At 42.6% G+C, this 15,461-nt stretch overlaps 1 protein-coding gene across 6 annotated transcripts in view; it reads right to left on the bottom strand.

The window, feature by feature from the left end:
- Positions 1 to 15,461, bottom strand: part of Ssh2 (slingshot protein phosphatase 2) — a 198,489-nt gene that overhangs the window by 1,774 nt on the left and 181,254 nt on the right. For all 6 annotated transcript variants that reach the window (XM_090350519.1, XM_090350522.1, XM_090350523.1 and 3 more), the window contains 2 exons: positions 5,869 to 6,703; positions 1 to 1,700 (listed from right to left, as the gene is read on the bottom strand). The exon at positions 1 to 1,700 is cut by the window's left edge and continues 1,774 nt beyond it. In XM_090350519.1, coding sequence (XP_090206645.1) covers positions 1 to 1,700; positions 5,869 to 6,703 — 2,535 coding nt within the window. The remainder of the gene's footprint in view (positions 1,701 to 5,868; positions 6,704 to 15,461) is intronic.

Raw genomic sequence — 15,461 nt, 5'->3', positions numbered from 1 at the left:
GAGTCTGTTCTGATAAAGGGCTGAAGCAATTTGAGATGAGTGGATTCAGAGGAGAGAGGCTCTCTCTCTGGTAAACAGTCTTTACAAAGGTCCAGGTAACCTAACTTGGCGAGGGAAGCTGAGCGCCTCATTTGGGATGGTTTGGTGAGCCCTGCCTGGAAAACCACGCGAGACTCAATTTCTTTAGCACGCTCCTTCACGACACCAGGGCTGTGGCTGAGACTCTTTACATGTTCACTAGAGCTATATGGGAGATGACTGGCTGCAAGTGATGGATCCAGTTTTTTCTGTAACTCCCCAACATTGTCATCAAATTTGCTAATTAAACTTACATCTTCACTACTTGACTGAGAGCCCTGGTGTGGCATTTCATTACCACTGAAGAGAGGGCCCCCTTGGCTTTCTTGCCAGTGAAGCTGCCCTGTGGAGGGCTCACTGTCTGTGGTGCTGCTTTGTTCTGTGCAGCCTTTCAGGTGGACAATGGTTTGGGGATGCAGGTAATCCAAGCTGGCAGGTGGTATGGGGGTCGTACGACTGACAAAAGGTACTATTGTCTCTAAGGTTGTAGATGGGCTACTGCCCGGGTCTTCAGGGCTTCTAAGCATGAAGGTCAGGTCGGTGGGCCTGTCATACTCAGGAGAGAAAGAATGAGGCAGAGGTAGCAATTGAGGGTGCAGGGAAACCTGGTTGGGGTCTAAAGTTCTATTCAGATTTTCATCCAGGGCACAGAGCATAGTTATTGACTTCTCTACCTTCACTTTCCTCGGTCCTGCCTCCCCATCTTCTTCTCTGGGGGCTATTTCACTCCCTAGCCCAGTATGATCAAGTGATGTAACTGTGTGGGTATACTCAATGATTTCTATCCTTTTGGGAAGGTGAAGAGGGATGGTTTGTGTATCAGATGTCTGGTGAGAAATCACAGTCCTCTGCTCCTTCAGGACTCCATCCTGTTTTGTTCTAGTATCTGACCCTGGGAACTCTTGAGAAGGGAAGGGCTGATATTCTGGCAGCTGGGGTGCTGGAACAATGGCATTCTGTTCACAATGGGATAGTGAGCTAGCAGACCCACTGCATTTCCCTCTGCCTTTGCTCATCTCTTGTTCCTTAGGGGCAAATGAGTGTTCTGAGATGACTTCATCATTTTTCCCTTTTGGTACTAGGTCTGCCACAGACGAATCATTCTTAGAATTCTTGCGAGTGGACAATGAGGTACATGTAGAGTTGGTACCGTGGTGCTCCTGTTCTTGTCGTAAGCGCTCCTCAAACTCCAGGGTGGCTCTCCTCACAGATCCAGGGCACCACTTGGCACCAGGATGCATCCCTGGGCCCCAGAGTTCATGTTCCTCTTCAGCTTGGGTCTCTTCTTCCAGGCCTGCTGTGGCTGAGTGTATGGTTAAGCAGCCTTCTGGGCTGTACTTCCCTGAGACTTTCTCTAGTCCAGGCTGGGCTGTGTAGAAACTCTCATCCTGTTCCACATGTCCAGACTTATTTTCAGGGCTCTGGGCTCTCTCTAGGGGCAGTTCTTGGGTGATGTTCTTCTTTGGTGTATGGCATGGGTTGGATACGATGTCTCCTTTTAGTGGAATTTGTCCAACTCCTTGACTGATAGACTCAATTTCAGTGACAATCTCTTTGACTGAAATTGCATTTTCTGAGTGAGACTGCATGAAGATATCAGGGCTGACCAGTTCTGAGATTGCCTGAGAAGAGAAAGTAGCATGATAAACATGGAAAATTGCAGGTTATCTGAAAACGTTAGTGCTCTACAGTCCAGGTTCAGGACCATATGGTCCACTATTTTGTTAGATAATAAGGAAAAGGCCAGAGAACAGAAAATTAATTACAGGTCATAAAACTATTTAGTAAATTTTCTAGTTTGTTCACATAAGCAGAATTCTAATCTAGTACTTTGCTCTAAAATAGCTTTTTTGTCTTTTTTTGGTCAGTCCTGGGACTTGGGCTTTCTCAAGGCCAGCTCTCTACCACTTGAGCCACAGCACAACTTCTGGCTTTTTCTATGTATGTGGTACTGAGAAACTGAACCCAGGGCTTCCTGTGTGCTAAGGCAAGCATTATTGGTAACTAGGCCACATTCCCAGCCCAGCAAAGAGCTTTGGACTCACCTAGAATCCTAGATCTACAAGACTTTTCTTTCTGACTGATCAACTTCTACTTCAATCCTAACTTGCTCAGGGTGAAGACCCAAAGCTTAATGGCCAGCTCAGCTTAGATATGGCTGTCGTCTGATGTCTGATTTGGAAACACACTGCTCTGCTCTCTTCCCTCTTCTCTTTTTTTTCATCCATATCCTTCTACTGCTTCTCCAAGTAGCAGCTTTTCAGAACATAAAGGAGCAGGAGAAAACACTGAACACATAATCCCTAAATTTCACATGGGAAATTCACCCATATGCTTCGGCAAACTTAGAACTAATCACTGTTTAACAACCTCACCAGCTCAAATCTCCTCTCTCTCTCTCTCTCTCTCTCTCTCTCTCTCTCTCTCTCTCTCTCTCTCTCTCTCTCTCTCTTTCTCTGTATTTTGAGCTGCTAATGGGTAGCTTGAACTCAGGGCCTCATACTCTTTCATTGGATTTTTTGCTTAGGGCTGGTGCTCTACCACTTGAATCATACTGGGTTTTTGCTGGTTAATCAGAGATAAGATTCCTACTTGGGTTGGCTTTGAATTGTAATCCTCAGATTTCAGACTTCTGAGTAGTTACAATTATAGATATGAGAGCTGGGAATGTGGCTTAGTGGAAGAGTACTTGCCTAGCATGCATGAAGGCCTGTGTTTGAGTCGGCAGTACCACATAAACAGAAAAAGCCAGAAGTGGTACTGTAGCTCAAGTGGTAGAGTACTATGCTAGCTTTGAGCTAAAGAAGCTCAGGGACAGTGCCCTGAGTTCAGGGCCCAGGACTGGCAAAAACAAAACAAAATAAAAACCACAAAACTATAGGCATGAATGCCACCAATGTGGGAAAAATACTTTTTGTTTTGTTTTGTTCTATGTGTGCACCAGTACTGGTAGTGTTGGAATTCAGGGCTTCAGGCTCTTCCTTCTAGTTAAAAACTCTTGACCAATTAAGGACAAGATGTAAGCTGGATGCCAGTGGCATGATCATGGCTGTTATCCTAGCTACTCAGGAAGCTGAGATCTGAGGATCACAATTCAAAGCCAGCCTGCGCAGGAACATCTCTGAGTCTCTTACCTTCAATTAACCACCCCAAAAATATCAAATAAATAAAAAAAAGCTGGTAATGGTGCTGTTGCTCTAGTGGTAGAGTGCTAGCCTGGAGCAAGAAAGTTCAGGGACAGTACATGGTCTCTAAGTTCAAGACCTAGGACTGGCAAAAATAATAAAGAACAAGATGCAAAGAAAATGAGCCAATGCAAAAATTAGGTTTTATTAGTATGATTATCCATCTAGTTAACATCTTATTTACTTATTTTTCCAGGGCTTAAACTCAGGGCCCAGCATCACTTCTAGCTTTTTTTCTTCGTGTGGTTCTGAGGAATCGAACCCAGTATTTCCTGCATGCTAGGAAGAGTACTCTACCACTAAGCCACATTCCCAGCTCTAGTTAACATCTTAAAATATTGAAATAAAATATTTTCTTAGAAATAAATCTGGTTTGAATTGTAGTACAAAATAACAAGGTCATTTTTTCTCTAACTTTTTTTATTGTAATTAATAGAAGGATTACATTATATTTGCCAGATAGAAGGTACATTAATTCACGTACATTGATACTCTTTCTCATGTCTTGGTCCCCATTTCCCTCCTCCCTCCCCCCACTAACAAGGTCATTTTTGATTTTAGGGGGAAATATGTCAGAACAGCAGGTAGGAGTGGACTTGCTAAGACTGGAGAAAAGCCATAATAGGCCTGGTGTATACAGGGACCTTGGAGAGAGTACTCATATGACTAAGGATACTGAAGGAAGGCCATTTCTGTAATTCCTACTGCACTATTTAATCCCCCCCACAAAAAAAGGAGCTCAAGCATTCTGACTTCCCAGCATAATCTAAATAGTCATAGTTTTGGGGGAAGGAAGGAGACAGAAAAAAAAACAGATAGAAGAGTTGCCTTGAGCTGGGTGCCTACGGCTTATGCCTCTAATTTTAGTTACTCAGAAGGCTGAGATCGGAGGACTGTAGTTCAAACCCAGCTAGGACAGGAAAGTCTGTGAGACTTTTATCTCTAATTAATGACAGCAACAACCACAAAAACAACCACAACAAAAAAGCTGGAAGTGGAGCTGTGGCTGAAGTGGTAGAGAGCTTTGAGCAAAAAAGCTAAGGGTCAGCATGGTGGGTATATGCCGTAGTACTTGGAAAGCTGAGGCAGATTATAAATTTGAGGCCAGGTTGAGCTATACAGCAACACTATTTAAAAAAACAGAAAAGATATATATATATATGCATATATATATTTATTTATTGTGTGTGTGTGTGTGTGTGTGTGTGTGTGTGTGTGTGTGTGTGTGCCTGTGCCTATCTGGGGCTTGAACTTAGACCTGGGCACTGTCCTTTAGCTTTCTTTTTGTTCAAGGCTAGTATTCTACTACTTGAGCCACAGTTTTACTTCCAGATTTTGATGGCCAATTGGAAATAAACATCTTATCCAGTTTCCTGCCTGGGCTGGCTTTGAAATGTAATCCTCTGATTTCAGTCTCTTGAGCAGTTAGGATTACAGGCGTGAGCCACCAGTGCCCAGCTCAGAAAAAACATTTTAAAAATGATATATACTAGCTGGGTGCAGTGGCACACACTTGTAATCCTAGCTACTCAGGAGACTGAGATCTGAAGATTAAGGTTCAAAGCCAGCCCGGGCACAAAAGGACCTGAGACTCTTTATCTCCAAATTAACCTCTAGAAAAAGGGAAGTAGGGCTTGGTTCATGGGTAGAGTGGTGGCTTTGAGCTGAAGAGCTCAGGAGCAGCACCCAGTCCCAGAATTCTAGCCCCATGATACCTCCCCTCCCCCCACAAAAGATATATACTATTTTTCCTTAGTCTGAGGTGGCATATAATAAATCATATGACATTTAGGAATCCCTAGGGGTTTGTCTGCTCTCAAATTCATTTCCTTAAACCGTTTTTTTTTTTTTTTTGCCAGTCCTAGGGCTTGAACTCCTAGCCCCAACCCTTAATTCTTGAGCATCACAGACATGGAGATAAAGAATTCAAAACAGACTAGCAAGAGAATTAGTTGCTATTCCAACAACTATTTACAAATATGGATTTTTCGGATACAAAAAGCACTTCCCAAACACAATCTTCTCAGGGAGCCAGGGGTCTCAACTCAGCATTCAAGTCCCTGGTACTTTATTACTGGTGAAATCTGAACCAAATTGCTAAGGTCTACAGAGGGGATATTCTTCGTGCTAGCTGACATATACATCTTTTTTTGTCTATTCCTTTCGTATGTTAGCCTCTCTCTGAAGTACTTCTAATGACACTAAATGCCTAGTGGAGGAGTGCTTGCCTAGCATGGATAAAGACCCAGGTTCAATTCCTCAGTATCACATATTATAGAAAACCAGAAATGGTGCTGTGGCTTGAGTGGTAGAGCTCTACCTTGAGAAAACCCAAGAACAGTGTTTAGGCCCTGAGCCCAGGCTCAGGACTGGAAAAAACAAACGAACACCTCCTCCCCTCTAAGTTTTCAAGGAAAATCTCAGCCAGACTGAGATTGCCTTCTTAAATCTCCATTGATGTCCAAGATAAAGTCAAGACTGGCATGTTGCTTAGTGATAGTATGCTCATTGAATCTGTGTGAGGCTTTAGTCTGAATCCAAATACTACAAAAGAAAAAAAGGAAGTCAACATAACAACATAGAATAGTTTGACTTTGGTCTTTACCTTTGACTGTTCCTCATCCACTGAAGATTCTTCAGACGCATGGGGAGTATTACTCAAAGAGCTGCTTCTCTGGTCATCAGCAGTCACTTCAGAAGGGACTACGTCTACCACTGACATTCGACAGCTCTCACTCCTCCCTCCACTAAGCTCCTCCATCCTTGAGTGAGAAAAAGATCGAGGCCGGGTTTCCTGAGAGAGCTCTACAAATTTCTCCAGGGCACTAAAAAAATCAATGCGATCTGTACTGAAATTTGAGAGTTCAGCCTGGCAAGTGGTTTGGGGGCTAGGTGACTCAGGATCAGGGGACATGGGGAGGTCTTTCAGTCGAGATGTCAACTCTTCCATCGGTAGTAAGTGGACATTCATGTCTGCTTTCAGTGCATCTGTTTCTAAATCTTCCACTGTTAAGTCTGGGAACTTGTTGGCCATTTCTGGGGTCTGTCCGGGTTGCATTAAGGCTTTGGATGCATGGCAGTTGTCAAGAGGGAATTTTGATTCATTGAGACAACACCCCGATGAGCATCCGTTGATATCATTTAAGTTTAATTCATCTTCAATCTGTCCAGGATGAAATTCTCTGGCAGTGAACTCCAAGCAGATCATTCTTTCTTTGGTACACAGGTCTTTCTGATTTGCATCTTGTGGTACCACATGTTCCACAAAGACAGGAGGTATGGGTGGGTGATTCTCCATGGTTTTCACCTCTGCAATCTGGTCTGCGGAGGTGGTGATCTCCTTTTTGTTGAGTTCCAGCCCAGGTTTACAGATGGGTTCATGGTGGTCTGAGAGGTCGCTATCTGAATGAGATCTCCAAAGCTTGTTATGCCGCTGTTTGCTGTGGAGGACATACACAGGAAACATCTTATTATAAACAGTTTAACTTTCTAGTAAAATCACCCCCCTTGCCATTTTTGTGCTAGTACTGGGGTTTGAACTCAGAGGCCTTGTGCTCTGGTGGCTTTTGCACTCAGAGCTGGTACTCTACAACTTGAGCCACATTCCCAGTTATTGTTTTCTGGCTGTTTAATTGGAGACAAGAATCTCATATGGTTTGTCTACCTAGGCTGGCTTTAAAGTGTGATTCTTAGATGTTAGCCTCTTAAGTAGCTAAAATTACAGGCATGAGCCATTGATGGCCAGTGAAAAATCTTAACCTGCAAAATGCTTTGGTATTGCTTAATGGAGCAAGGCAATAAACATTTCAAAAGAAGCTTACTCTAATATAAAAAACCAAAAGCATGGGGCCAGGAGTTTGGCCTACTGGTAGAGTGCTTGCCTAGTATACATGAAGACCTGGGTTTGATTCCTCTGTACCACATACATAGAAAAAGCCAGAAGTGGTGCTGTGGCTTAAGTCATATAGGTCTAGCCTTGAGAAAGCTCAAGGACAGTGTTCAGGCCCTGAGTTCAAGGTAAGCCCCAGGACCTGCAAACAAAACAAAACAAAACAAAAGTAAGACAACAGTAACAATAATATGAACCTGGAATGTGTGTGTGTGTGTGTGTGTGTGTGTGTGTGTGAGTGTGAGAGTTATGGGGCTTGAGCTCAGGGCCTGGGTGCTCTTCCTGAGCTTTTTTGTTCAAGGCTAATATTCTATTACTTCGAGCCACAGTTCCACTTCCAGGTTTTAGTTGGAGATAGGAGTATCATGGACTTTCCTGTCCTGGATGGCTTTGAATTGCAATCCTCAGATCTCAGTCACCCTGGATTTTTTGTCTTTTTTTTTTTGTACTAGGGTGGAACCCAGTATGTTGCATTTGCTAGGCAAGTACTTTGCCAACAGTTGATAATGATATGGCCAAATAAGCTGTCTCATACACCATTGGTAGGAGGGTGAAAAGTAGACTTTTTTTTGGTTAGTCATGGGACTTGAACTCGGCCTGGGTGCTCTTCAGCTCAAGGCCATTGCCCTATTGAGCCACAGCATCACTTCTGGTTTCCTGGTGGTTAATTGGAAATAAGAGTCTCAGAGTCTTTAGTGCCCAGGCTGGCTTTGAACCTTGATCCTCAGATCTGAGTAGTTAGGATTACAGGGATAAGCCACCTTTCCCGGTTTGAAATGTAGACTTTTTAAAGTATCAAATCTGGGGAGAGGAAGGAAGATGGCGCCGAGACAATAGGGACGCTGCCTAGCTCTCTCTCACAAAAAGAGAGAACCAGGGAGTCCCATGATCCAATTATCCTAAAGTATCAAATCTGATAATACCATTTCAAACCTAACCCTTTAACAAGTAATTCTTCCTGCCAGATTTTTCTTGGAAAAATACTGTAAGTACACAAATATGTAAATAACAGAACATTTATTGTGTTTATAATACTGAAATATTAGACACCAAAAATAAATTAAATTCTAGGCAATATAAATACATACTATGAGATTGTTAAAAATAGGTAGGCTTAGTGGTAGAGTGCTTACCTAACATGCATGAAGCTCTGTGTTCGATTCCTTAGTATTGCATAAACAGAAAAAAAACCAGAAGTGGTGCTGTGACTCAAGTGGTATAGTGCTAGCCTTGAGCAAAAGAAGCTTAGGGACAGTGCCCAGGCTGTGAGTTCAAGCCCTAGGACTGGGAAAAAAATAGGTATTTTTGTGGAATGATGTCCAAGGTATACTGTTAATGAAAAGGTATACTGAATGGTCAGTTTCCAAATTGCTAACTCATTCTTTCCAGGAAGACAGAAGTCCTTCTGGGGTAAGCGATTATTTTTTATTTTCTATGTTTGCATATTTTTTTCTTTATTGGTATGGTGGTTTGAATGCAGGTCTCTACTTAGTACTTGTTATATTATATTGGTACTCTACCACTTAAGCCATACCCAGTTCTCCCTATAGCTATGTGCCTAGGTGCCTAGTTCTGAGGGTTATTTTATTTTGTTTTATTTGCCAGTCCTGGGCTTGGGCTCAGGGCGTGAGTACTGTGTTTGGGTTTTCTCTAGGTTAGAGCTCTACCACTTCTGGCTTTTTTTCTATGTATGTGGTACCGAGGAATTGAAGCTGGGTCTTTGTGTATGCTAGGCAAGCAATCTACCACCAGGCCAAACTCCCAGCCCCTCAGGGCTATTTTGAGATAGAGTCTTGTTAACTTTTCTACCTGGACTGGCCTTGAACCTTGGAACCTTGATCATCCTTCTACTCTTAGTCTTTCAAGTAGCTAGGATTAATTTTTTTTTTTTTTGCCAGTCCTGGGCTTGAGCTCAGGGCCTGAGCACTGGCCTTGGACTTTCTCAAGGCCAGAGCTCTACCACTTGAGCCTCAGCACCACTTCCGGCTTTTTTCTATGTATGTGGTACCGAGGAATCGAACCCGGGTCTTCATGCATGCTAGGCAAGCACTTTAACCACTAGGCCAAACTCCCGGCCCCAAGGATTAATTTTTTTATGTGTCAGTCCTGGACTTTAACTCAGGGTCTGAGCACTGTAACTGAACTTTTGTGTGCAAGGCTCCACTTTTGAATCTCATGGACTTGGCCTAGGAGTTTGGCCTAGTATGCACGAAGACATGGGTTTAATTCCTCTGTACCACATATACATAAAAAAGGCTGGAAATGGTGCTATGGCTCAAATGGTAGAGGCTCTAGCCTTGAGAAAGGCAAGGACAGCGCTCAGGCCCTGTGTTCAAGTCCCAGGACTGGCAAACAACAACAACAACAAAAGAATCTCATGGACTTTTTTCCTCCTCAGGTTGGCTTTGAACTGTGATCCTCAGATCTCAGCCTCTTGAGTAGCTACAATTATAGGCATGTCACCAGTGCTCAACAAGATTAATTTTTAATTAAAAAGAGCATGTTTAATAATTAGAACCAGAAAAATATCTAAAATCAAAATAATATACAAATCACACTAAGGGATATACTCTATTGGAGCTTATTACCAAGTGCTTGCAATTGGGAATGAAGAACTCTGATATGATTGGTGGCTGTTGTGGAGGTAGGGGAGGATGGTGATGATCTGAATTAGAAAAGAGAGGTGAGTCTAGTAAATTTGGAGAATACTTCCTACAGAGTGAAGAACATGAACATAAAGGACAGGCCATTTTTCATAAGGAACTTAGGTCTCCTTTTGCTAACCTGTACTTGGAAAACAGGTGAGCAAAAGAGGCCTTCTCTCCCCTCCCCCCAAACTACTGCACATCATCCTTCCATTATTTTTGGAGAAAACGTCTGAGGTGGGATGAGATTCATTTCAAATACATACTCACAAGAAGCATAATTCCCAAAGCATGGGACCCAAAGAGAAAGCTGCCAGTGGGATTATTAGTGACCAGAGACAAGGTCACTAAGGTGTTTGGCTCATGACTTCCGAGCCAATGAACAGTTACCTAATTGCTGGGCCCAAAACAATTTTCCTTAGGCACAAGGCCACACCCGGCACTGCTGAGTCATACCCTGTACTAATGTGACCCCATTTCTTCTTAACTCTGCACCTGCTCTCAGTTCCCCATCTGTCTGCTGCTTGTATGGGGGCCCTCTCAGATTCAGGTCTAGAGGGGTGCTTTCCTGAGTAGGGAACAGACAGTTTGTGAAGACAAGCTGTAATCAATTAGCTAGGGCTTTCACCTTTTCCAAGCTGCAAGAAGTGTAGCCACCTCTAGGAGGAGACAACATATCATATATCAAGCAAGTAAATGGCTGGGGAAGAGGCAAGCTGACTGCTGGGTGAGTGGGGCCTAAATTATGAAAAACCAAAAGCCAGTGTGCTTCCTCATATCCATACATACCTACATATGACTCCATTTTCTAACTTCTTAAACAAATTTTTTTTTCAGTCTTGGGGCTTGAACTCAGGGCCTGAGCACTGTCCTTGGGCTTTCTCAAGGCTAGCTAGCACTCTAGCACTTGAGCCACAGCACCACTTCCAGCTTTTTCTGTGTATATGGTACTGAGGAATCAAACCCAGGGCTTTGTGTAGACTAGGCAAACACTACCACTAGGCCCTACTCTGGGCCTGTTCCCTAACTTCTTTTGTCACCTATCAATGATGATCCTGAAACCTGTACTAGTTCTTGACCTCCCCACCACAACAGGTATAACTCACTGAGACTGTGCTAGACAACTAAAAAGGCAACTATTTTCACTCTTCTAATAATATAAAATAGCAGCTGATTTTATCATTCAATAGGCAAATGAAAAGTTCCCATGATCCTAAGAATCCTCCAACGTATAGGTTTTTAAAATGTCTTCAAATCAGTTTTTAGTTGAAGGAATGAAAGACCAAAATTCTGCTAGTAAGCATAAACACTGCATGTTTCAGAGGAAGCAGCTAGCCTCACTGCTATGCTGCTCAGCAGGGGTTTGCTTCTCTTAGGAGGGGTGTGTGTATGTGATCACCAGAAAGTACTGGGTAAGGCTCTGGAATCAAACTGGAGCCCATTAAGAATGGTAAAGGAAGAGTTCCAACCTAAAGATGGCCCTAGGCTGCTACCTTTTCCGTTTTTTGCAATAAGACCAGCAAGGAATGCAGTAGCCAGCTCTCCCATACAGTTCAGTCATTACCACTGCTGCTACAGCACTACGACTTCTGGGAGGATAACTTCCCTCCAGAATTTTAGGCTTATTCTCTTTTTTCAAAGTGTCACTACACATACTACACATTTTGTTCTTAACAATATGATGTTTAGTTTTATGGTTTTTTTTTTGAGGGGGGGCTTGAACTCTGAGCCTGGGTGTTGTCCCTGACCTCTGCAGCTCAAGGCTACTGCCCTATCCCAGGGCCTGGTTGTTGTCCCTGAGCTCTTCAGCTCAAAGCTACCACCCTACTTCTGGAGCCATAGCCCCACTTCCCATTTTCTAGAGTTTACTGGAGTCTCATGGACTTTAGTGCCTGGCTGGCGTTGAACTGCCACCCTCAAATCTCAGCCTCCTGAATAGCTAGGATTACAGGTGTGAGCCACCAGGCCCAGCTATAGTTTTATGTTTTGAACTTTGTATAAGTAAAATCATATATATATGCATATATATATATATATATATATATTTTTTTTTTTTTTGCCAGTCCTAGGGCTTGAATTCAGGACCTGAGCACTGCCCTTGGGCTTTCTCAAAGCTAGAGCTCTACACTTGAGCCACAGCACCACTTCTGTTTTTTTCTATGTATGCGGTACTAAGGAATCGAACCCTAGCTAAGCCTAACTCCTGGCCGTGTGAAATCATACTATACATACATACATACATATATATATATTTCTTTTTTTTTCTTTTTTCCTACAACTGATAATTTGCCTAACACTTTTTTTTTTTTTTTTTGGTGAGTCATGGGGCTTGAACTCTGGGCCTGGGCGCTGTTCCTGGGCTCTTCAGCTCAAGGCTACCACCCTATCCCTTGAGCCCCACTTTCCCTTTTCTAGTGATTAATTGAAGTTAAGAGTCTCCAGGCCTTTAGTGCCTGGGCTGGCTTTGAACCACAATCCTCAGATCTCAGTCTCCTGAGTAGCTGGGATTACAGGTGTGAGCCACTGTGCCTGGCTCTCAACACTGTTTTTAAGATTCATCATTGTAAATATATTTCATAGAATGTGTTGCACATCATTTATCTATGCTGTTTATTAATAGCTTTGGTTATCACAAATAATATCATAGACATTTTTGTGCCTTATATACATTTTAGTTTCTCAAAGCTGTTATGTATAGGAGTGGAAAATATAGTTCATAGTTTTTATCCATCATATTTAAAAATCTTTTTTATTCGGGGGGAGGAGGCAGGCCCTGAGGTTTGAACTCAGGGTCTGTCCACTGTCCTTTGGGCTTTCTCAAGGCTAGCGCTCTAACACTTTAGCCACGGCACCATTTCTAGCCAAGAAATTGAACCTGGGTCTTTGTGCATGCTAGGCAAGCAGTCTACCACTAGGCCACACTCCCAGCCATCATTATCATTTTTTTTTTTTTTTTGCCAGTCCTGGGTTTGAGCTCAGGGCCTGAGCACTGTCCTTGGGTTTTCTCAAGACTAGAACTCTACCACTTGAGCCTTAGCGCCACTTCCAGCTTTTTTTTTTTTTTTTCTATGTATGTGGTACCGAGGAATCGAACCCGGGTCCTCATGCATGCTAGGCAAGCACTTTAACCACTAGGCCAAACTCCCGGCCCTCATTATCAGTTTTATATGGTAACATTAGACTGTTTTCCCATGAAGCTTTGTTGAGAACCTGGCCACTGGTTGGGGGAGATGTAAGACATTTGATCATATCTATTATTTTCAACTACTAACTTTTAAATCCAGCTGTCTCCCTGTCCTATTCCAGGCAGGCAGGCAACAAATAAACAAGTTGCCAAAAAAGAACTTCAGAGTTGGTCTGTGGCCTAGATGATGCAACTAAGTCTCAGATCCCTTTCTCCCTTGAGTGGGCTCTGACCTGATTTTGGATTCGTGTAAACACACAGACACATATGAGATGTGTTTACTATACAGAAGAATTTGCTTTTTTACTTATGATCAAGAAAGAAATTTAAATGGTAAGATGCATATTGCTGTTCTATTGCCTCCAGTTATTTTTAGCTTTTTGTTGTTGTTTTTTTGGTTGTGAAGATTGATCTCAGGATCTCACTCAAATTTGCTAGGAGAATGCTCTACCACTTGAGTCACACCCTTTAGTTCTTTTGCTTTTAGTTTGTGTTTCAGACAAGGTCTCAATAACTTTGTCCATGCTGACTTTGTACCTTAAGGCTCCTGTCTCTGCTTCATTGACATTCCATTATGTGAGCTACTATGTCTGGTGTCCTCTTTCCTGTTGTATTTCTCATCAAATGAAGAATTTACACAGAGGAAAATGCTGTTAAAAATAGAGATCTAGCTCCAGAAAAAAATCAAGACTTATTATTTTTTTTTTTGTGGGTCATGGGGCTTGAACTCGGCCTGGGTGCTGTCTCTGAGCTCTTCAGCTCAAGGCTACCACCCTACCCTGGAGCCAAGCCCGACTTCCCAGTTTCTAGAGGTTAACTGGAGATAAAAGTCTCAGGTCCTTTTTTTGTGTCTGGGCTGGCTTTGAACCTTGATCCTCAGATCTCAGCCTCCTGAGTAGCTAGGGTTACAGGTATGAGTCACTGTGTCCAGTAAAATTAAGAGTTTTTGGTGCAGTAATGAGGATTAAACTTAAGACCTCATGCTTGCAACTTAGAATTTTCCCATTCACAGATGGTGCTTTACCCATTTGAGCCAAACATTCAGTTATGAGTTTTGGCTGGCTAACTGGAAATAAAAGATTCATGAATCTGTTTTTATAGGCTTGCTCTGAACCTCAATCCTCAAATCTCAGCTTCAGGAGTAGTCAAAGCTGTGATTAATTTTAAGGGATTAAGTGGTCTGTAGAAAAGAAAGAGAAAAGCACTGATGGAACATTTTCAACATGCTGTGCATGGTCCTAGATGCTGAAGAGCTTCTTTTTTTTTTTGGTCAGTTGTAGGGCTTGAACTCTGAGCCTCGGTCCTGTCCCTGAGCTCTTCAGCTCAAGGCTACTGCCCTACCCCTTGAACCACAGTGCCATTTCTGGTTTTCTAGTGGTTAATTGGAGATAAGAGTCTAGTCTTTAGTGCTTGGGCTGGCTTTGAACCGCAATCCTCAGATCTCAGCCTCCTGAGTAGCTAAGATTATGGGTGTGTGCGACTGTGCCTGGCTTGCTGAAAAGCTTTAAAAAAAAATCCCTTTACATTTCAATTGGGGTTGGCTTGTTACCTGATGAGGAATCCATGTCCTTTCATCTTCAGGCTTCAGGCTGCTGGCTGACCACTGTGCACTGATACTGAGCTAACTACAGGTCAGTAGCTCCACTATCAGGATAAGAGACAATCTGTCTTCTCTAGACCATGTGACAGGGGCCTTCAAAGATCAACAATGGCATTTCTAGGGACATATGACACAAATGTTCTCTGGCTACTATTTAGTTTTTTTTTTGCTTGTCCCTTATACTAGAACCTAATACGACAGACACAAGGTATGCCTGAAATCTGAACCTGTCTGAATAGAACATAAACCTGCCAGATACCTGCATGATTAGAGTGCAGAATAACAAACAGGGCTGCTAGCAGTTCAATGGAGTTTCAACATACACTCACACCCACCTCTTGGCAATCTTATTCCCATACCTTAAGAATAAAAACAAAAACAAATTACTTAGGAGATGAGACAGGAGGATATGTAGTTCAAGGAGAACCCAGGGAAAGATAGTCAGGGATCCTGACTCAGAAACAAAAACAAGCATAAAAGGGCTTTAGGCATAGCTCAAAGTGCTCTTCCTGGTAGAGAACTTGCCCAGCTAGCAAAGATGCATCCCTAGGTTTAAACCCTAGCAACACACACCACACTATACCACACCCACATCCACTCCCACTCTCACATGAATACATACACAAAACACTAGAAAAAATAAAATCAGATATGAATAGATTACTTTCTTCCTTTTTAAGTTTATAAGAGAATATGAATTCAGCCTTCTCTAAGCTTTCAATGATATTTTGTCTACTTGGCAAAATCTTATTCACATTTTGAGTAAGACTGTAATCGATTCATAAATTACTACAAGAATCTGGTGTCATTATATAAAATTTTCTTCCTCTAATAGGTCAGAGCACTCAGTTAATGTCTTCAGAGAGCTGCCCCTCCAGTT

Source organism: Megascapheus bottae, chromosome 17 (assembly GCF_031878675.1).
Source record: "Megascapheus bottae isolate mThoBot1 chromosome 17, mThoBot2.hap1, whole genome shotgun sequence".
NCBI lineage: Eukaryota > Metazoa > Chordata > Mammalia > Rodentia > Geomyidae > Megascapheus > Megascapheus bottae.
The sequence above is the reverse complement of the archived record's forward strand: the minus strand, read 5'-3'. Positions and strand labels throughout refer to the sequence as shown.